Source organism: Lucilia sericata, unplaced genomic scaffold (assembly GCF_015586225.1).
Source record: "Lucilia sericata isolate MDLA Ls3-8-SP2 unplaced genomic scaffold, ASM1558622v1 Contig000645F_arrow, whole genome shotgun sequence".
Classification (NCBI taxonomy): domain Eukaryota; kingdom Metazoa; phylum Arthropoda; class Insecta; order Diptera; family Calliphoridae; genus Lucilia; species Lucilia sericata.
In genome coordinates, this window is record NW_023994651.1 from 62,330 (window position 1) to 85,844 (window position 23,515).

Below are 23,515 nucleotides of genomic sequence, written 5' to 3' on the forward strand. Positions count from 1 at the left end.
CTTTTAGAAATTTTTAAATTTTATGTTAAGTATGTATGTATTTACGTGTACATAGTATTTATCAATAAACTTACTATTTTTTCTTAATGTTTCTTAAATTTTTCGTTTTGTGTAATTTATTGGATGTTTTAAATACAAACAAAAACATATTTATAATAAACAAATTAAATAAAACAACAATAACAATAAGTGGGTATTTAAATAATAATAAATTTTTGTCTTTTGTCATTCGCGTGGTGTTATTAGTGTGCCCAGGGAAGAGCTGCCTGGTTGGAACGTGGACGTCGTTGCAGTGTCCAAGAAAGTCAACAACAAGCGGCAGCTTGTCACCGGCGTTGGGTAAAAAGAAATAGAGTAAGTGTTCATATGGCATAAAACTACCTATGAGAGCAAGTAATAAAAATCACTAAATATTAATGATCAAAAACAAAATCTTGCAGCTCAAGCTTTAATATACTTATGTTTAGGGATAATTTTATAATTGCTGTTGGCTTTTAAGGCTTTTAAAAAATTTGAGAAAAGAAAACAAACTCCCTTTCAAATGTTTCAGCCACTAAAGGCTTTTAATTTTAAAACTGCTTAAATAAAACTTTAAAACAAGCCCCTGAACTTAAAAAAAACAAATGTTTGATAAAATATTTAACAGATACAAGATGCCTCCTTGGGCGGTTCTTCGGATGATGAGGACTTTTTGGGAGTTCTGCGTGGTCCAAGCACTTTTGCAAATGCTTTTTTATATGTTGGTCTGGGAACAATAGCACTTGGTTTAGTTATAGCATTTGTAGGTACTGGTGAGAAAGGCTTCAAAACAGTGGAATTGCGTCTAATTGGGCCATCACTTATAGGTAACGAAACAAACAAATAAAAACACTTTAATCTATTTCTTATGCTCAAGGCAAATATTTTTAAAAAAATATTATAAATTATTGTTGTTGATTTCCTTGCGATCGTGTGAGCAGGCCTTGGATTCATATGCTGTATGTTACGAATATTATTTTGCATATGTCCCTCCCATTGTATATCAACGAAGAAGAATGCGCGTAAGAAAAATGGCAACAAGATCGATGCCGATCACACCACTTCACTACTGAGAGGAGAAAGTAAACGAGTTTCGATAGCTCGAGGTCCTGGACAACAGGTAAAATGTGGACTTCTTTTAATTTAGTTAGCTTTAATTCCATTTTGTTTCTTTTTTTTATTTTTATCTTAAAGCCAAGATATCCCATTACACACAAAAGATCGAATAGCAAAATGCTTAATGAGGGCATGGAAGCTTTGAGACAAATCGCCACCACCTCATTGTTTATGCAAAATGAACAGAAACCCATGACGAATCGCATTGTTCCCATAATCAAAGAACCGGAAAATGTTAATGGTAAATTGCAGCTATTTTTAAATATGACACAATTATTTCAAACTAATGTTAACTGATTGCTTATCAAAAGTATGACTCAAACTAGACTACGACTCGTCTAAAGATCATCTATCAGACTATAGATTTTAATATATATTACACTATATGGTTGTCTAAAAATAAGTCTAAAGATCATCTATCAGACTATAGATTTTAATATATATTACACTATATGGTTGTCTAAAAATAAGTCTATAGACTTGTCTATAAATCATTCAATAGATTAGCCTACAGATCTTTCTATATATCAGTATATAGGCTCTATAGATCATTCTATGACTCGTCCATAGACTGAACTATAGATAATTATATAAACTATAGATCAATATATAGACTCGTCTATAGATCTACATGTATTCTATAGATTCGTCTATAGATCATTCTGTAGACTTGTTTATAGATCATACTGTACATTTCTCTATAGATCAGACTATAAACTCTTTAATAGATCTACCAATTGACGCGACTAAAGATCAAACTATAGACTCGTTTATAAATCGGACTATAGACTCGGCTATAGATCAAAATATAGATTAATTCATAGATCAGATTATAGACAGATATTAACGGTCTATAGGTTAGAGTTTAAACTCGTCTACAGATTGACTCGACTATTAATAAGACTATAAACATAGCTAGACACGTTTAAAAATCAGTCTAGTAACTCTTCTATAGATCCGAGTGTAGAAAAATTTTTCGGAAATGACCAATCTTACTAATATTTCACTTAATTTTGTTGCAAATTCCACAAAGCTGATGCAAATGAAGCCACCAACGACAATAAGAAACCCTTAGAAACATTGTCCGCCATGGACATGTCCCAAGAGCAAAAAGCAAATTCAAGCCCTAAAGCAGCTATTGATAAAGAATTAACAACTACTAATACTGCCGTTTTTAAAGCACCTTTAAAAGAGACAGAGGTGGAGGAGGAAGAGGCGAAAGACTGCTCAGTAGTAGTGAGTGCGAGTAGTGGTTTCAGCAACAACAACAACAATAATAAACTATCACGTCAACGTACTGCTGTTCATCAACCAACAACAACTTCGGTACATTTGCTGGGACAACAGAATGATAGTAACCAGCGGCAGGAAATGGAAACATCATTGATGTTTATTAGAAATCCTAAAATCACCAACGAAATGCTTTCATCGCCACAACCTCCTCTGCCAACGACAACAACATCAGCAGCAACAACTACAATGGATGCAGCTATTTCGTCTTTAAATTATTCCAAAGCCGACAACAGTCTTATACCGCCTATACATGGACCCAGTAGTATGGCGAAAAGTAGTTTACTGACTGCCAGGCCTCAGACAAATGGTTTAACAGCCGCCACCAGCAGTAATACAAATACTGCTAGCACTTATGCCGCTGCACTGGCGGCTGCCATTTCTTCCCGCGGTAATACAGAACGATCAGAAGGCCTGGTACGTGGTCCTCTGGGTATGCCCATGCATGTGCTTGCTGCCTCATCCTCTACCTATGCCTTACCAGCCTCGGCACCCAGTGTTTGTCTGGTAAAAACCTCTACATCCGCACCACTTCCAGCACCCTCAACAGCTCCCTCTATACTCAGCAGCACAACAACATGCGATAGCAACACATCCCATCATCAGCAAACTATACCCGGCCAGGTGGTACAGGATGTCAACACTTTGTGTCATACACTAACAACAACTGTGCCAAATACCAAAGCAACTGGCAGTGAAAGCAATTATAGCGGCACAACTTTAAAATTCCCCGCAACAACAATGTTATCTTCCACATATTCGGGTAGTTCTTCTACACTTTCGCCGAACAGTCTTATAGGCTCCACATCATTTACCACGCCCACCACTCTACCCACTACCGGCAGTAAATACGAGCCGGAACTCTTGCTAAGTCCAGCTAAGCTTGGTCAGTGAATGAACGAACAAACGAATGCATAATTGGTTAACTATTAAACCTAAGAGTTAGAGTTATTTGCTGTAAGTATTATCAGTGTTTTAGAGAAATGCCAAAAAGACAAAAAATAAGAAAAAAATTATCCACTCTATGTGTATAGAATATTAAGGGATAAATAGCAACTGAGTTATGCTCCTCAACATATTGTATTAAACAATCATTGTTTTAATTTTCATGATTAATTTTTATGTATTTTATTTTATAGTTTAATTAAGTAGAACTAATTATTCCTATTCCCATGACATACAAATTTAAAAAAAAAGGTCTGGTCAAAAAGCAAAAACAAAAGAAAAAAGAAATGCTTTATTGGAAAAGTGGTCTTCAGAGAATTTTTGATAAAATGTTATACTAAACATAAACATGAAACTTATTATGTACTAATATTAATTTGGGTTGATAAGCAAAGTTATTAAAAAAGTTTTGGGGGTATTTAATTTATATACAAAAAGAAAAACGAAATTAAACCTTAAATTGTTGTTAATCTCGGAAAGGTGCTTTTTATATCAGAATTTAATTAGATACGAATTTAGATAGAAATATTATTTATAAGGTCATCAAACATACACAACATTTACAATTTGGCATTAACATTTAGGGCTTTAATTAAGACATTATTTTTTAGATTTTATTTAAAACCAGCAAAGTAATTAGGAAGTTTGCAATTTTCTGCATCAAAGTTTCAAGTTTTGATACTTCCACAAGATTAATCTATAATTATAAAGGGCATGTCAAGAGATGAAGTTAAGTGTGTCTGTCTTGAAGTTGAGCAGGTGCTCAGGGAAACCCTTCTACACTGAGCATTCCCGAAAAGTTCCCGCTGAATTAGAAATTTACAGCAGGATAGTAGAACACCAACAATTGACTCAGTTTCTTTCATTTGTAAGCAATATTATTCCCTGGAACATTCGAATGACCCTAGTTCGCCATATTGTCAATCAGTGTAGATATTGAGCGATCTATTTACTGAATGAAATGAGTCAGTCGCTATCGACACTGTGAAGTTCTTGTTAGGAGAGGAGTAGTCAATGTTGCCGGTTATGTAGATCGTGTTACCCAAAAGGGATGCATGACTAAACTCATTTTTCCTATGTGGTTAAGAAGTTAACTTTCTAAAATCTTTCAGTTTGTAGGCAGAATCGAGTTATTCTATCGAACAATCTTGATCAATAACATTCTTATAATCTTCCTATTAATATCATGAAATTTTCATTTGCTAAATTATAGAAATATTTTCTAATTGTAAATAATCATTTTATTTTAGTCGTAAGGCGTTAATAAAAAGTTGAACTCTTATGTTTTTTTTAATAAATCAGCATAACAAATAAAAACAATTTAAGCCAATCCATAGCAAAAAGTTTTTATTAAACAAATTTCTAACAATTCTCATAACACAAACACGAATTTACTCCAGCTGTTTATTTCAATTCATAAGCTACAACTCTGCCTTAGATTTTTCTTTAATTTAAATTATAAATAATTATTTTTCAAATTTAAATGACCAGATCTTCTCCCAATTACATTAATACAATAGAAATTAAAAAAAAAAATCAAATATAATTTAAGTACATATTTAAAATCATAAAAAAATGTAGCGAAAAAACAAACTGATATTGAAATTGCAAATATGAAAGTAAACAAATTCGTAAAAAAAGAAAATGTTAACAGAAATATATAAATGAATGAATGGTAGAAAGTACTATGTATCTATTTATCTATATTATTAAAATATATATTTATAATTATTTATATGCATAAATACAACCACAAAAGAAGGCAGTTGTTAACTGAATTAAATAAATAATAAACAAACAAAAGATAAAAAATAAATAACGAACAAAAACTGTTATGTATGTGTATAGTTTATGTAAATTTTATTATTATTATTATTATATTATTATTTTGTTATTTATGTATGTATGTCGATTATGTTAAAAAAATGAATTATAAACTGTATTGTATTATTAAATAAATAAAAATTATTAAATGGTGCATAAATTCTCGATAATGTAGATAAACTCTAGTGTTCATATAAATAGCATCCAAGTGGGTATAAAATACTGAGCCTTAATGCTTAAGATATTTAATTTTTCATTAAATCCTAATTATATGAAAACAAGTGTTTATCCTGCCTTTTTCTTTCCGCGTAAACTATACCACTTCTTGCAAAATTATTATTGAAAATAATGTATAAGAAATATAAGTATAACTAAAAAATAAAAAATAAAAAAAAATTATATAAAATAAATGATCAAAGTAATTGTTTATTTGTATAGCATTTTTCTATAGTAAAGAAAACACAAAAACAATATTATATTGTTTAAACCCTTCAAAAAAAGTAAGGCATATGAGAAAACAAGACTTTACAACAACTGTAGGTGTAGGAAATCTTGCCAAAATGAAAAACATACATAAAATATAATGAAACAATAGCAGAAAAAATTAGATATTAACTTATTAAAAAAAATATGTTTCTTTAACTAAATAGCGTATATAAAATTTTCAATATAATAAAATAGCAATTAAAGTTCTAAAGAATCTTGGGAACCTTGCTGCATAATGCGCAAATTGGGCACCTTATGGTTATCAGTAGGATTTAAAGTATCATCGAAACTGGTAAGAGCTAAACGTGTTTTAAAGGATTTAGCTGAAGATTCTACCGAACGGGAACGTGCCTGACCATTACGATTGCGCACACAGCTCAGAGGGGTACGTTTACCCTTTAACGAATCGTTTTTATCGATTTGTGAAAATTTCAATTTAGGTGTTGTGGGTATTTGATTTTCCCGATCTTCATAAATTTGTTGACGCGATAGACGTCGCTTTGGTTTACGTTGTGTGGCTTTTGGTGAACTCTTCTTGCCAGCTCTTACACGATCCAAATGTTTGTTCGTGGGCTTGTTTACCGAGTTCAAATCATTGGTATCATTGAAATCAACATTGTTGGTTTGTGATGCCAGGGACACAACACTACTATTGCCACTGGTATTTAAATTAAGCGTTAAGGTAGCCAATATATTCTCAAGCATAACATCTTCATTTGTTTCATCCACTTCATCATCATCAGTGAAAATAATTGGTGTTCTTTCTACACCAATTGAGGGAGAACGTGGATCGAATTCTTGTTGCGGAATTATAGGAGTCTGAGGACTTGTATTTGTTGGTGCTTCTAAATCTACAATTACCTTTTCTTCTGACATTTCAATATCCACATCTTCTACACATCTTTCTTCAGTTTTATCCTCAGATTGTTTGTCTATAATTGCGCATTCAGGTAAACGAGGTTCTACCATAAGATCAGCGAAAGTATCATCAAGTGTAAGGGATTTTTCTAAAGTATCTTCAAACACCAAAGGTGTACGATTAAGATTTAGGCTTGGCGATCGAGGATCATTGAGATTGTAGGTGAAGCCCTTAAAGAAACGTTTGCGCAGTATATCCAAAGCATTATCTGTATTAGGATCATGTTCTGGCATCTCCGCTGGAGCCAGTTGTAAATTAGTATCAATGCGTTTATTTTGCAGCTATTTTTTTTAATCAATAACAAATTAATATTTAGTTTTTTATTTTATTGTTTGCAAAACTTACATAGATTGGTGTACGACACTCTGCTGGAGATCTTGGATCCAAGCTATTATTTTCTCCCTCAACATTTATATTAATGATACGTGAACTGGCACCTGGTGCAACAGGTGTACTGGGTAGGTAACTGCCCTCGATTTTTGTTTGTTTCGCTCCCATTTTTAATAATCACGAAATTAAACACAAACTCTTACAAAATTCGAAAACAAAATGAAACAAAATTTCTAGCGCGTTAGCAGCAAAGCCCTGCGCCGACAAATATTAACGCCGATTTACACTAAAAATGTCGGCGGCGGCTTAAAAACAAACGTAAGTTTTTAAATTTTCAACGATTTTTTAAATACAAACGGAATCCGAGAGATCAAAAAGTGGCATTTTGGAAGCAAATATATTGTTTATAACAAAACAGAGCAGGCACAAAAGTTGTATGAGAAATTATGCAGGGATGGATAAAAAATAAGTGTCAAGATTTTCTTAAAAAAAAAATGAAATAGGTCCAGTTGGTTAATGAGAACCAGAACAACATCAATTAAAGGGATCACAAAGAGGATGAAAGTTTTAATATGAAAACATGAAACTCGCAACTCTAAAGGCAGACTATTCCTATTTAGGCGGTAATTTCTTTATGATTAAAATAATTAACAAAGTGTTATATTCGGCTATGCCGAATCTTATATACCCACCATCAAATCATATGTGGTAAAAAAGCAAATTTCAGAAGTGGTCATATACATATGTATATGGATTAGGATTCTATAAATCGACTTTCGAATAATCGAACAATCGACGTTTTGTCGAAAAAAGGCGAAAAGTCGAAGTCGACTATTTTGTTCCAAAAAGTCTATAACTCGACTATGGTCTGTGAAAAAAGTCGACTTTGTTAATAAAAGTCGAAAAGTCTGAAAGTCGATAAGTCGAAAAAAGTCGAAGAAAGTCGAAAGTCGTAAAAAGTTGAAAAGTCGGAAAAAGTCGAAAACTCGAAAATTGTAGAAACAAGTCAAAAAAGTCGAAAATCTTAAAAAAGTGGAAAAAAAGTCAAAAACTCTACAGTAGTCGGAAAAACTCGAAAAAAGTCAAAAAATAGTCGAAAGAAGTCAAAAATAGTAAAAAAATCGAAAAGTCGAAAAAAGTCGAAAAGTCGAAAAATTCGAAAAGTCGAAAAAAGCTGAAAAGTCGACTATTTATAAAATACTTATAATCGAAAAGTCTAAAAATCGACTTTTAATTAAATGAAAAAAGTCAAAAAGTCGGAAAATCGACTTTTCATAAAATGCAAAAAGTGGAGAAGTCGAAAAGTCGACTTTTAACTAAATGAAAAAAGTCGACTTTTCGTTTCAACTATAGAACCCTAATATGGATTTTGATCATTAGATTAATATTTACGTCAGCGTGATTTTCGGAATAGGGACTCTGTTGGGTATGCGACAATGTTCAAAATACAACACTATTAACATGCAACGCTGTTGTACAACGCAGATTCAAATCTAACGATTTTAAAAAGCTGCATGCAGCAACCTGTCTTACTATCTGTGTGTAGAAGTCGTAATCAACAATTTATTATAAGCTAGTTTTACTTATTGCATAAACTATTTTTACACATCTACTTATTTGTTATGCTTGCTTTGTAAATAACGGTTTCTATGTTATTGTTTACATTATTTGAAATAAAATTTGATCTAGATTGAATTTTGAAAAACGGAAAAAACCATTTCGGTAGATTTTATTGAGGATTATTTTGTATAAATTTCAACGAATTATATTAAATTCATCTATGTTAAAATGTAAAAAATATTCATAGTAGTATAGCATACAATTTTATTAATTTGTAAGTTCAATTGTTATAAAAAAATTTCTTTTTAGATTTTTGCACACACACCACAACAGATTTTTTAGCAAATAAAAAAGCAGAAAACAGTTTGGCGCGAAAAAAATTCTAGCAGAATTTCTTTTCGCAGTCGGCAGAATTGGCATCAACTGCACTTCCCATTTAAAATACACATGTTCGATGTCCTAGCCTTTAAGGTTTGCCATACCAGCAATGTGAAAAGGTGTAGCTTGGTTGACGTCTACATATGTAGATGGTTTAAAGTAAAAGCAGTGACTCGAATTCGGCGTGACTCGGAGCGATTCTATTTTATAGCGATTTTTAATGAATTTAGCGGGAAAATAAATGTCAGATTAAATTGGTACTAAGACGTCAAATAATAACTTTAAATAGAAATTTTGGGTTTTTTAATTTAAATTTACTGTTTTTAATTAAAATCTCTTTAAACTAACTTAAAAGTATTAGATAACAAGCTATAGCTTGTATATATATATATATTTGTGCATGAAATCATACACAAATTTAATTACTTTGGTTTTTTTACCACCCCTGACCTTAGAACAAAAGGTTGATTTTTTGTACAACCATGTACAACACTATTCCTAATAAAACAACTAAACAAAATAAAGATTTAAATGTTTTATTTAAAATATACAAATAAATGTTGAAATACTAATTATTGTTACAATTTATTATATTATTAAAGTGTATTCAACAAATTGTACATATTATCGATAATTTGCGATAACAAATGTTTTCTCCCACAACTCTTTTAATGCAACTCTGTTCGTTAGTGTTGTTAATTGTAAACACTTTTGACAACTAGAAAACATTAGTAACCAATACAACATTTTAAAGTTTTTATTAATCAATTTCAAAGAAAAATTCACAATCATGTTTAAAAAAATGTAATTTGTTTATTTTAAAATTGTTAAATTTATTTTAGGGTTCCTCTAAAATATATCTTATTAATAAAAAAAGAAAAAAATGTTTTTTTTTTCTACTGTATACCCATACATATTTGCCAATATTAAGTATTCAATACTTTTACAACTCTAACAAATACTTGTGAACGAGTATAGTTTGTTGTATTTTGTTGAAAGAATTTTGCGAAAATTTTAATTTTTGTAATAATAAAACGAAATTGTATAAATATGTGTCGTCTGTTGTTGTCCAATCTGAAACTAAACTTTTGCTAAACAATGTCCCTAACATTTTAAATTCAATCAAGAAAAGATTTCGCAAAAAATTGCCCATCCTTTTGTGAAAAAGCAGAAAGAAAAAAGTGCAATGAAAATTTTTCACGGTTACCAGAATACAAGAAAAAATCAAAATTTACCAAGAAAAATATAAAAGTGAAAAAATAACAAGTTGAATCATAATAAAATTTGAATATTTTTTATTAAATTATCGTTTTTATACGGATCAGAATTTTTTTGGTTGGTTTTGAATAAAATATGCAGAGATGGCGTCGTCTATGCTAACAGCAGCAGCAGCAGAGGTGTCAGGTTCAGCCTCAAAAGAGGTTGATGTGGATGAGACATTAAAATCTGCTTTACATGCTTGCGCCAATGATCCTGACTTTGCTATTATATGTGATTTTCTACAGAAGTTTTCAAACGATTTGGGTCTAGATTTGCCCAACTTTAAATTATTAATGCAATGGTTGACTAGAACAGATGAAGGTAAGTTAGTTGTATTAAATAAAGCGTGTAGCGGACACACACATACACACCGATATAAACATTTGCATACATTTGAACATATACATGTACAAATATATAAGAAAGTTGGTAAAATGATCATATATTATATCTGGTCTTATTGGGAACACTACTTAAAACTGAGCATATTTTGGATTTAATAATTTGTTAGTTGAACCTTTTGTTCAAGTTTCTGGGAGATTGTGGAATGGACTAACGGAGCTACCAATATGAATAGTTTTACTGGTTTCATTTTGTACCGACAGAGGGTTGCACCCTATCTAGAGAAAGAGATCCTAGCGAGCTAGCTATCTATCGAGGCGGCGAGCGAGCGGAGCGAGCGAGCGAGGAGCGAGCGAGCGAGCGAGAGGCGAGCGAGCGAGCGAGCGAGCGAGCGAGCGAGAGAGCGAGCGAGCGAGCGAGGAGCGAGCGAGCGAGCGAGCGAGCGAGCGAGAGCGAGCGAGCGAGCGAGCGATCGAGAGAGAGCACGAGCGAGCGAGCGAGCGAGCGAGAGAGCGAGCGAGAGCGAGAGAGCGAGCGAGCGAGCGGCGAGCGAGCGGCGAGCGAGCGAGCGAGCGAGCGAGCGAGCGAGCGAGCGAGCTAGAGCGAGCGAGCGAGCTAGCTATCTATCTATCTATCTATCTATCTATCTATCTATCTATCTATCTATCTATCTATCTATCTATCTATCTATCTATCTATCTATCTATCTATCTATCTATCTATCTATCATCTATCTATCTATCTATCTATCTATCTATCTATCTATCTATCTATCTATCTATCTATATATCTATCTATCTATCTGTCTATCTATATATATATATTACTCTATCTATCAACCTCTCAATAAATCCATAATTTTCTTTTCAATTCTAGTTTCGCCCCAACTAAGAGAAATGCAAATAAAACTTTTAAGAAAAACCCGTAAAACAGTACATGAGAAAAGTTGGGAATCTGCTCTCAGTAAGTTTTGTTTCACCTATTCAGCCCATGATGCTTGGGAAGTAGAACGTTTTGGTTACAAAAATGCCAGCGTTAAAGTTAAACTTCGTATTTTAAGGGTAAATATATTTAAATTAATTTCCAACCATAGTACACAACTAAATTAAAATTACAGGAACTGCTTGAATGTCAATTTGAGCGTAATACAAAATTTCGTGCTAAAATTTTGACACTTAGTGCTGATTCGTTAAGATCACAACCAATAGGACGTGATAGTCTTGGTCATGCCTATTGGGTGACCCAAGATAACGACTGCAACATCCGCATTTATCAAGAGCATTTGGATGAAGAAATATGGCAGGTGGTAGCTACAAATCGTGATGAATTCGTTAATTTAATAAAACGCCTAAGGGGTAGTGAAGTTGTTTTGCCAAGTGCCGATATCGGGGTAGTTGATGAGGATACATCCAGCAGTAGCAGCAGTCGTATTGACACCAAACCAGAGCAAAAACCTCCTCCACCCGAAGAAGAGGAGGATTCGCAGGAAGATGAACAAAAAGTTCCGAAACTAAGTATTAAACTTTTACATGGTAAGGGTTTGAAAGAGGATGTCGGTAAAGGGGAGGAAGAGTTAGCGGCAGAGGAAGATGCAAAGCAACAGAAAAAGTCCAACAATCCAGCGGAGGCTAATGATAGTGGCGAAGAAGAATTTGAAGAGGTCGAAGAAGAATATGAAGACGAAAGTGAAAGCGAAGGTGAGACAGAGGACGAGGAGGATGAGGATGACATTGAAGAGGATAATAAAAGCACAAAGAAAAAGGACAATGAATTAGAACAAAAGTTGGTAAAAGATCCCAAAGTAAAAGATGAAAATAAAAAAGTCAAGGTATAATTTTAGCTTTCTAATTTCTTTTTGAAATAAATTATCTTATTTCCTTTACTATTTGTATTATTATAGCCTTTATTAATATCTCAAAATAAAGTACTCAATAATGAAAGCAATACAACATCCACCATTAACACTGGTAAAAAACGAGCCTTAGACCAAGTAGACGCCAATTCTCCGCCACGAAATGAAGGGCAACAAGCCAGTGCACTAAAAAATCCAGGCCATCTTTAATGGATTCCAAGCGTTCTACAACTTTAAACAAATATGAAAATAGCGAGGAAATGGGTGAAGAAGACTATGACGAAGAAACGGACGAGGAAGATGCTGATGTTGAGGAGGAAATAGAAGAGGAAGATATTGATTCCGTAGCAGCCGAAGAAGATGAAAATGAGGAGAAACTATTTGAGGATTATGACGATGATGAGGAAGATAATGAAGTGGGTGAGGAAATAAGCGACCCTGTTGTGCGTGTGACTGGTGAGGGATCTGGTAAGGATTGCGATGTTGGTAACTATTTATATTATTTCGACTACGACCTAAATGATCATGAAGAAAATGGTTACGATCTAAGCGAAGAAATTGTTGAAGATGTGTTTTACGTTTGGGGAGAAGGTAGTGGCAAAGAGTGTTTAGTGGGAAATAAAAATAATGATGATGGGAGCCCTACAAAGACAGCCACAAAAAATGATGCAGAGTTATTAAAAACCAATATGGAAGCTAAATCCGAGACAGAATTGGAAAAATCTACCCCAGAAGAAGAAAATAAAACAACTTTCATATTAAGTCCTAAAAAAACGGTTCCTAAAGATGATGTTCCTTCTGCGGATACAACAAAATTGGCGGAAACTTTAGAGGACAAAACCCTTAAGCCTGCAGAGAGCTCAGAAGAAAAACCTAAGGAAAATGAGAATCAAGTGAAACCTACTGAAGAGAAAAGCCAAATTAATGGCGAAGACAAATCTAAAGAACCAGGTAGCAAAACCGAAGCAATAGACGAAAAACAACCAAATCCAATAGAAACTGCAAATAAATTGTCAGTGTCTAAAGATAATCAAAAACAGCCAGAGTTAAAACCTAATATAGAACCTCCCTTAAAAGATAATCAAATGTCAAGTAAAATTACAACAATTTCAAAGACAGATTCTACTAAGACAGATGCAATAAGTCAACAAGCACATGCCAGTAAAATGTCTGCCCTAGAATCTTTAAAAAAAGAACTTAGAGAATCTAAACAAAAGATATTGGAAAAGAAATCAATTGCTTCTAACGAAAGCAGTACCATTAAGCTTGCAAGTCCAGCTATTTATAACCGCAAGAGGCGTCTGACAGATCAACTACAAACAATACCTACAAAACCGCCAAATTCTGAAAGCGAAGTAGATTTAAATTCCGAAAATCCAGAAGATATGGCCAACGATCAAGAGTTAGGACTGGAAGATGATGATGTAGATGTAGGCGGCAAAAGACTGAAGATGCGTCCTAAACAAACCAATACTGAACTAAGGAAGAAAATAGAGGCTCAAAAGGTAGCGGCCAATGATGAAACAACCTCATCAAGCGGTGGCGAAGAAGAACTCAGGAGACGAAAAAAGATAATACTGTCTAAACAAACTGCTACAGCACTAAAAACTGAAGAAAAATCTGCAACTATGGAATCCATCAAAGATAATAATACAGCAAATGATAATCAAGCGCTTGCAAAAATCTGTGAAAAGTCTAGTAATTCAACTATTAACCAACAGCAAACTCCCATCAAAAAACCCACACAAATTACACCCACCAAAGTTAAACCAACTTTAGCAGAGATAATAGAGAAAAAGTTAAAAAAGACGCCAGAAAAAAATGACAATGATACAACTGCCACCACGGCAAAAACTCTATTTCCTTCTCCCAATAAAAGTCCCATTACAAAACCGCTAAAAAAGAATTTGTTAACTCAAATAAGACAAGAAGAAAGTGATGAAGATGCTGTACCCCGAAAACGTACAAATAGTCAAGATTTAAATTCACAAATTTCAAGTGATATCAAAATAATGGAGACCACAACCACTGAAGATAGCAAAGACTCAAAAGCCATTGTTGCGAAAATTGTAACTGAAAAACCAAGAACCACACCGGAACGACAACGAAAGCGTCGCAGCAGTGAAGAAACAGTACAACATGACAGTCCGGAAGAACCAGAAGCCAAAAAAGAAGTTACTACAATTGCTAAAGACAAGGAAGATTCTGTAAATCGCGATAAACCTACAGAAACTATCAAGGAAGAGGAAATCGTTTCAGATTCAAAGGATGTTGAATTTAAGAAAGAGTCTTCAACACCTGTTTCTGGCAGACGCTCTGGAAGACGAAGTGGTGCAGCTCCCATATACGTAGAGAATCTACAGACTAAACGAAATAGAGGTGCGGGAAAAAATTCAACAAAAAAGGATTTAAACGATTGTGATAAAGTTGAGGCAATTAAAGAAGAAGAACCCCCAAGCAAGGAGACTAAAATAACCAATTCAAAACAGGATGTTAAAGAGGTAAGAAATAATACAAATTGTTAAAAAATCAACTCAAGATCGGCACTATCAGTACTTCAGTCCATCTAAAATAAAAAAAAAATCATTTTTAAAATAAAATGCACAAATTTGTCTCTAATATTATTAAACTTTAACCGTATTCCAAAGTTTGTTAATTTATTTTTCTTTATTTTAGAAAAAAATTGCGGATAAAGCACCAAATGACAAAAATAAGTCATGCTCTACCGAAAATGTCAAAGAAGAGATTGAAACTAAAACTGTTCAAACCCCAACAAAATCTGAAACTGGAAAACAGAAATCAAGTCCAACAACAAAAACACCAGCCAAAGGAGTCCGCAAACAACGTGATGTCGATACTACTAACATTATCGATGTAGACAGTGAAACTCCTGTAAGGCAGTCACGACGAATAGCCCAACAAAAGATACGAGAAGAAGCAGAGCGCCGTAAACTTGAAGAAATTGCACTGAGAACTATGAAACAAGAGCTAAAAAAGAAGAAAAAAGCAGAAAAGCAAGCTGATCCCACAGTTGTGCCACCTACTGAACCATCTTCTGAGTCTGAAGATAGTGATGTGGAAACAAAGAAAAAAGTACAAAAGAAAAAATGTCCGGGAAAGAATGGCAATTGGTCGTCTGGTTCGGAGGAACAAGAAGAACCGGATGAAGAGGATGAGGAGCCACCACATTATGAAACCGATCCTGGTTCACCACTTTTTAAGTCGGATCATGAATTTTCACCCGAATCAGATATAGAAGATGAATCTCAGGTAGTGCCAATGAAAAGGGCACGTACTGTTCGCAAAGAAGACGCAGACGAAGATCCTGAAGAAGAGGAAGCCTGCCAAAAGTGCAATAAATCAGACCATCCTGAATGGATTCTACTGTGTGACAACTGTGACAAAGGCTATCATTGTTCCTGTCTATCTCCAGTTCTGTTCTACATTCCTGAGGGTGATTGGTATTGTCCTCCTTGTCAGCAAGAACAACTTATTAAAGCCTTAGAGAATCAATTGAAAGAGTTTGACGATTTGGTTGAAAATAAAAAGAAAGAAGAAGAGCAAGTTAAACGTTTAGCAGAGGAAGAAAAAGCTCGTCAAGAAAAGGAGGAGGAAAGTAAGAAATATAAAAACAAGAAAGGACGAAAAACAAATGCAAAGCGTAACAAAGGAAACTCTAGTGCTGAAGATCAATCACAGGATGAAAACGATGACGACGAAACAAGTACAAATTCCGATGACAGCTTAGATAGCGCTAAAAAGAAGAAATCTAACAAAACGAAAAATAAAAACCGCTCGAAAAACAGTGACAAACGTAATCACCGTGATCGACGACATAATGCTATTCGTAGTAGACGAAGTCGCCAGCATAAACGTGGCAGTGACTCGGACAGTGATTCCCAGAACTCCAACAAGTCCAAGAGTGAAAGTAATTCTTCTTCCTCGTCATCTACTTACTCGGAAAGTGACAATGAACCCATATACAAATTACGCAAGCGAAGACAAATAAATGTGAGTTATCGTCTCAACGAGTATGACGATCTCATCAATTCAGCGCTCAAAAAAGAAATGGATGAAGCAGCCGGTGCTGGTAATTTGGGGCGTGGAAAAGATATTTCTACAATAATTGAAGCCGATAAGGAGGAAAAGGCCCGTCAAAAAGAAATTGAAGATGGTGATGAAGAGGCAGATGTAAAACCCAAAGAGGAAGAGGGAAAAGTTAATGAAGTTGATGTCAAAGAAACAAAAGAGGAGAATTCCATAAAGACTGAACCCAAAGAAACAACTAAGGAAGAGAAAAAAGAAATTATAAATAAAGAAGATGATGATGACAGTGATGCCGAACCTATTATGCGTAAGTTTAATATCAAACCATCGCAGAAGAAAAAATCTCGTAAACTTACTACTCTGGATATAAGTTCCGAAGATGACAATGCCTCGGATGAGGATTTTAAAGGCTCCTCATTGGATGATGAAGATGAAGAGGATACCTCAATTTCAGCTTCAAACAGTGATTCCAGTCTTGAGATCTACAAACGCCATGGCAAATCGAAGAAAAAACGCCGCAAGGCAGCTCGTAGAGCTTTCCGTGAACGCCGAAAAGATAGAAGGTTTGTCGTGGATGAAAGCGATGATGAAGACGTGCAACGTCCAAAATCGAAAAAGAAACGAAAAGATGACTCGGACTATACAGAAAGCGAAGGGGATGACGATATTTCTGAACTATCGGAAAATATCGATAGCGCTGATTTGTGCGATGACACCACAACTGATGAATCCGATGGTAACTGGAGGCCCAACAAACGAAAGAAAGCTAAAAAGTCCTCCAATACATTTGCGCCAAAAATTGCCCAACCCAAGAGTACGCATGTCAAAAAACCCAAGAAAGTCGAATACTCAGATGATGATGTTAGCGAGTCGGAAGAAGATGAGGATGACGACGATGATAATGACAACATTGGATCTGGAAAGGGTATGGGTAAACAGCCACGTTCTCAGCCACTTAAAACAACTTCCAGTTCGTCAAAAACTAAGGGCAAAGGCAAAGAAAAACCACCAACAAAAACGAAGAAGAAAAAGAAGTCATCAGAAGATGATGACGTCAGCCAGTCTGATAGTGAAGACAGTACACGACGCACGAGAGGCCGTCGCTATGCTTACATTGAGGATTTCGATGATGACAGTTCGGATGGTGGCATTAAGCCCGGTGTCCAAAGGCCTGACACACCACCCGAAGAGCGAGAGAAGTTCATAAAACGCCAAGAGGAAATAAAACGTATGTTGGCTGAAAAGAATGCTGAAGGTGCAAAACTTGTAGCTACACCACGATTAACTCCCATTAAAACTGATGCCGATAAAGATAAACGTTCTCCTACAAAGACCGCAGGAGGAGATTCTCTGTCAACAGTGCCCTTGTCGGTTATACGACAAGCCAAGGTCCTTGACATCGACTACTTACAACGACGTGGAGAAAATCTAGACGATTTAACTGCAGATGTAGGTGACGTTGATGATTTTGATGATGCCGATCTTCCCGACGATTTGCCCGAAGATATGGACGAAGATGCTATTGCTCGTATGGTGGAGGAGGAAGAAGAATTTGGTGGAGCGGTTGCTAGAGATCTACCAACACCAGATGAGGTCTTAAAAACACCTACTATTGTTAAGCCCGTTAAAACTAAGGATGTAGAAAAACCACTGTTGCCAGCCACGGTGGCTTCGCCTTTTCCCACTAACAGTCCTCACCAGTCAACACCAGCAACATTAGCAACACCAACCGCCTCTGGACTTCAAGAGCCTGTGAGAAAGAGACTACCAATGCCAACAATGCATCCTCCATTACTACGTCACCAATATTTGATGCAAGAATCCATGTCAAACACTCATCACTTAATGCAACGTCACGGTGGACCACCAACTACATCTCATCTTTTACAAAATGCTCTTTCAGCTCCCTTAACTCAACCTTTGGATCGAAATTATCCTGGAACGCCCTCTCCCTCACATCATTCTCTAATTAATAGAATGATCCACAATATTCCTTTGCAACCGACAATTTCACAAGCTTTAGGAACAGCTAGACCTCCTCCTCAATCACTACCACCACAGTCATCCTCGATCCTTGCGAAATCATCCCCTCTGCTCGGTCAGCCAGCGCAGGACAAATCGACAAATCCTCAACCAGTAACTGAAAACAAACCAAGAGGACGGCGGAAAAAAATTACACCTCTAAGAGACACTCTACAGAAACAGCAAACTGCTGCGGCCGTTACAGCAGCAACTGCAACAAATGCCGCTTTGACTTCAGCAACAGCCAAGAACAGTGATACAATGGGTACTGCTGGCACTTCGCCTCTGCCTCCAAGTGTAATTAAAAGTGGTTCGCCGTCAAAGCTACCAATGCAAGCTAGTGTCATAACCAGTATGCCACCAACATCACATACAGTTACTAGCAGACCGGGGGTGAATATACCACCAATAAGTGGCGCTTATGTAAGAGCTGAGGGTAAGTATCGTAAATTTAATTCATTCCTTTATTTAAGTATTTTCACAGAATGCGCGATCTAACTCAATAAATAAGAAATGTGATAAAGAACATTGTATAGGTTCAATTATATAAAACTTGAGAGTTAAAAATTATCAAAGATGAATTGTGAAAATGGACTTATAACTCTTAAAAATTCCTTTTTCTATACATATTTCTAAAATTCATTACAATTTGACAAAAGTTACTGACTGTCATAAGTGAGATTTGAAGTTGATCCTTAGATAATGTTTATCCAATAATAAACCCTACATTTATTTTATTTGTATGAAGGTCCCAGATTTTACGATTTACCAGGCAATCGAATGCCACAAGTTGGAGTTCCACGTCATCGGGGACCTCCTCAGATGCCACCAAGCCTATTACCACCACACCCTGCCAATCGATCATCATACGGTCCACCGCCACCTCTAAAGGGTTCAAGTTCAGGACCTTCTGCTAACCCAACATCTTCATCAAACACACCAGGTTCAATAAGAAATCCTATGCATCACGTGCCACCACCATATCTGGGAATGCCACCTAATGCTCGTCATGCACCACCACCACATCTTAATATGTACAGGTAAAAGTTGTAGAGTAGAGATGTTATGTTTATAATTATTATATATGTATATTTTGAATTCCTTTTTCAGTAGGGCACCTATGTATGGCAATCCTAATTTTGGACCGCGTATGAATTTAAGGCCTCCAATGCATGCGCCCGAGTACTCGACTGGTTCGCGTAAGTTTAACAAATGCTTAATTCTATTTGAAAATTGTAATTAAATAAAAAAAAAACATTTTACAGGTGCCTACCCACCATATGGCTTCTATCCACCACCACCGCCTTTAACAACACCACCTGGACAACGTTCTGGTTCGGGCAGTGCTCCACGACCTCCCACACAAATACCTCCTATTTCAGTAGCACAAACACAACCTCCTGCTTCAGTTATAGTATCTGCTGCAACTGCTAAACCTACGAATACACCAACGGCAACACCACAGCCTACCCCTCCACCTACCCCCGAAATAACTGAACATGGCTCCAGTGGCAAGCCAGTCGCAATAGGACATGATTCACCCATCAAAACTGCTCCTCCAAAATCGTCGTCATCACCAAAACCCGTCGTAGCATCACAAACTGAAAAATCCATAATTGCAGCAGTGCCGGTGGCTGAGCCACGCAAAAAACTGACTACCCTGCAAGCCTACACCACAAGTACTGATAAGAAGTCACCAGTACAACCGACCGGTGATTCCTCCGGATCACAAAGTTCACCAGCACCCACAACAGAAGTCAACGATGATTCCTCAACTCCTGGTCCTACAGATAATGCACCAACAAGCGAACAAACATCGGTTCCCGATGGCCAAGCTAGTGAATTTAGCGGTCTAGTTAGCTATTTCAGTTCACAACATGATGATTATAACACATAACATTTATAAGAATCTTCAATTTAAAATGTTTCCTTTACTAAATCTCATGTATATACTATAAACCATTCATATATACTACATACATATGTATGTATTTATTTATATATTCATTATATACATATATTTATTTTTAATTTGATTTAACATTAATATTGTATTTTACTTTAAATAGCAAAACAAAGCTTTAGATGGTGGTACCCGACTTAGAATTAAAATCCTCTTCATGTATGTAGTTATTAGTCTCGGGAGGTACATATTTGCTAAAATCGCTAAACGCTCAAGTGATTTTGTTAGAGTGTCTATAATACGTTTTTAATATAAATTGTTTAAATTTGTAATATTAGTGAAAACAGAATGCTACTCTTGCGTGTTTCTTAATATTTAAAAAAAATCTTTATTGAAAATTAAATTATTTAATAAACATTATTAAATAGACCTTTTTCTATAATTACTGTAGCACTCAATTACAACACTTAATTTATTCCATTAACAAAAATCTTTAATTTTAGTCATACTTAAACTTTTTTATTTCAACTAACTAATAATTTTAAAATAAAATAGTTATTTTTTATTTATGTTTATATTTATTATATAGAAATCTTGTATTATGTGTTTATTACTTGTCTATATCTATCATTTCAGTTTTTTTCATACACATGTACTTCGTAAATTTACGAATAAATAATACACAACCACACACTTTTTTTGTTCTTTAGTTTGCTACATATTTTTATAAAACATTTAAAACACATGATTTGCGCAAAAACACAAAAATAAATAATTAAATATGTAACCACAATTAAAAGGGTTAAACATAAAAGAATTATTAAGACAAAAAAAAAAAAAAGATTTATGTTAAAAACTACATGCACTATATTATGTATGTATAATGTAATAATCAAATGTAACTATAATAATTATTAATTCAATAAAGAATTTAAACAAATATGTATATTTTATGCAATACATGATAACATATTGAAATCGTTTAATATACTAAACTAAGTATTACGAAAATAATTTAATAACCTCTTGATAAATCAGCGTTTCAATTATCCTATTCGTAATCTGTATCGACATGTCTATATTCTTAAGTGTTTGGATTATGGTCTAGTCTATAGTCTGAAAAATAGTCTAGTCTATATTTGGGATATAGTATAGTCTATAATCTGGACACCAGTGTAGTCCATAGTCTGTTCTACAGTCTAGTCTATAATTGCCTAGTCCGGACTATAGCATATTCTATACTGAAGATATTTCATTAAAAACTTGTTTACTTTGTTTACTAAAACCGAATTTGTTATTAAAAATATTGGAATATTTTAAAATTTATTTTTAAGAAAGAATCTCATCACCAGCTAAAACATTAATTGGCATTTTAACCAATAACAATATTATTTAGAGAATTGTTTTTGTAGTTCGTTTTATTATATTTTGTATTTGAAAAATATTCATAAATGCTATGTAAACAGCTAGCAGTAATACTTAAATATTAAATTAATACAAAAAAAAAAAATAAATTTCTTTAAAATATGGCCCATAAAAGTAAAACATAAAAAAATGGAGACATTCGATCCCACTATAGAAACAGCAGGATCGAGTCAAGAGCATGCCAAGTATCCACTAAATATTTTTGTTCACTCTCATATTTATAAAGTTGAAAATTTTAAAGCAAAAGAAAAAATAAATAAACATATTAAAAATATTAAATTGGCAATAGATATTGTTTTATACAAAAAATATGAACAAAATATTGAAAAATAGAAAAACAAATGTTATGATGTATTTTAAAACTTTGCAGCAGATAGCAGCTGCAGCTTTTCCATGATTAGTGATTCTTACTTTTTTAGAATAAATAATTTAGCAAAATACTAAACGAACGAACGACTAGCACTCTATCATTGATTGCTCTTGACTTTATCCAGCAAAATAACGACTTAATTACCGATTTGAAATGTGTTTGGCTATTTACATTTAATGTGATGGTTGTTGGGAGGATGATTTCGTATGTATAAGCAGTTGAATACTGATTGCCAGAGAGCTTCATTCCCAAACATAAAACCTGTTTACTGTTGTATGGGTCGCCGAAATAGTAAAATATGAGGCTCTGGTTTATGTATCATATAATGAATCCAGCCGCGTGACTGTTGAACACCAATTGAACGCCATTCCGCCTCAGACATGAGATGTGTTTTGGGTACCAATTTCACCAGCTCCTTAGGAAGCACCACATGTCTACAGAAATTTAAGCAGTTTTTATTAAATGAACAATTCATTAGTTAAGGAATCTAAACCTACCTGTATTCATATTTTTCATCATAGTATTTGTCGGAATAGTAAATATCTTTACTCATTTTTTTTTTTTTTTTTGTTTTTAGGATAATTCCAGAAAAATGTAAGGTTATGTTTGTACCTACAAACACAAAGGAATCCTTAGAAAAGGAATTTCAAGTTCTGTTTTATAACTTGGCGACAATACCTTTTTTACTGAATTCTTTTACTGCACAAGAACACAACTTTTATTTTTATTATTTTGTTTGAAAATTTCAATTTTGAACTAAGAATAATGGTTTTTAATTTCGTTTTTATGTTTTAAAGTAAAGGAAGATTTCAAACTTTTAGCGCTAGCAAATACTTGTATGAATTTAATTGACAGAACAAAATAAATTTTTGTCAGCGCTCAACAGCGTCAACCGCCGAAAAAAATGTTTAAATTTTCTGTTTCTTTCGAATTTTCCCAATAACTTATAAGTGTGATAGAGATAGGAGATCAACAATGAGTTTTAACAGTGCCATCATGCGGCAAAACTAATATAACAGGGTTGTATTTATTTCAATTTTTAAATGTCAAACATCTGGCTACTTAATGCTTCATGTGAAAAATAACATGCTGTGTGTGCTGCCACATGATTTACATGAAAAATCGACAAAATTTTTGAAGTAATGAGCATTTGTTATAAAATTTATTTTTTAATAAAAAACAAAACTTTTCACGACAAAAACAAACAAAAATTACACTAAAATATAGAGTTTTATTAAAAATAATGAGGTTTTTACTAACATATTTTTTTTTTTAGAAAATTTAATTTTCATTAGAATTTCAGAGAATTTGGAACGAAATGTAATTAAGTGAAATATTTTAAAAATTTAATTTAAATTTTAAAAATAACTAAATTTTTACAAATCATTTAAAGTGCCCCAAAAAATTTACAATTTTTGTCAATTTAAA

The 23,515-nt window shown here is 34.1% G+C and overlaps 4 protein-coding genes across 5 annotated transcripts in view; 2 read left to right on the top strand and 2 right to left on the bottom strand.

Moving 5' to 3' along the window:
• Positions 1-5,494, top strand: part of LOC119607026 — a 39,514-nt gene extending 34,020 nt beyond the window's left edge. The window contains exons 2-6 of the mRNA XM_037960743.1: positions 247-354; positions 647-845; positions 960-1,138; positions 1,213-1,375; positions 2,168-5,494. Of these exons, the coding sequence (XP_037816671.1) occupies positions 247-354; positions 647-845; positions 960-1,138; positions 1,213-1,375; positions 2,168-3,318 (1,800 nt within the window). The 3' untranslated portion in view covers positions 3,319-5,494. The remainder of the gene's footprint in view (positions 1-246; positions 355-646; positions 846-959; positions 1,139-1,212; positions 1,376-2,167) is intronic.
• Positions 5,494-7,191, bottom strand: LOC119607027. Its single transcript, XM_037960744.1, has 2 exons — positions 6,944-7,191; positions 5,494-6,879 (listed from the first exon to the last, which is right to left on the bottom strand). The coding sequence occupies exons 1-2, from the start codon at positions 7,094-7,096 to the stop codon at positions 5,878-5,880; spliced, it is 1,155 nt and encodes a 384-aa protein (XP_037816672.1). The 5' UTR covers positions 7,097-7,191; the 3' UTR covers positions 5,494-5,877.
• A 2,625-nt stretch (positions 7,192-9,816) lies between these two features.
• On the top strand, positions 9,817-20,985 carry LOC119607016 (microtubule-associated protein futsch). The gene is given in 9 exon segments (XM_037960717.1): positions 9,817-10,447; positions 11,345-11,529; positions 11,586-12,296; positions 12,369-12,516; positions 12,519-14,821; positions 14,997-18,825; positions 19,138-19,429; positions 19,500-19,588; positions 19,655-20,985. Coding segments are annotated over 9 exon segments (8,409 nt in total). The 5' UTR covers positions 9,817-10,227; the 3' UTR covers positions 20,287-20,985.
• Positions 20,986-21,683: 698 nt separating this feature from the next.
• LOC119607017 (cyclin-dependent kinases regulatory subunit) lies at positions 21,684-23,000 on the bottom strand. 2 transcript variants are annotated; one of them, XM_037960721.1, is made up of 3 exons: positions 22,766-23,000; positions 22,585-22,699; positions 21,684-22,521 (listed from the first exon to the last, which is right to left on the bottom strand). In XM_037960721.1, the coding sequence occupies exons 2-3, from the start codon at positions 22,638-22,640 to the stop codon at positions 22,353-22,355; spliced, it is 225 nt and encodes a 74-aa protein (XP_037816649.1). In that variant the 5' UTR covers positions 22,641-22,699; positions 22,766-23,000; the 3' UTR covers positions 21,684-22,352. The 2 variants fall into 2 exon arrangements, with proteins under 2 accessions (XP_037816649.1, XP_037816648.1); XM_037960720.1 differs by having other exon boundaries at positions 22,585-22,996.
• Between the last annotated feature and the right edge of the window lie 515 nt (positions 23,001-23,515).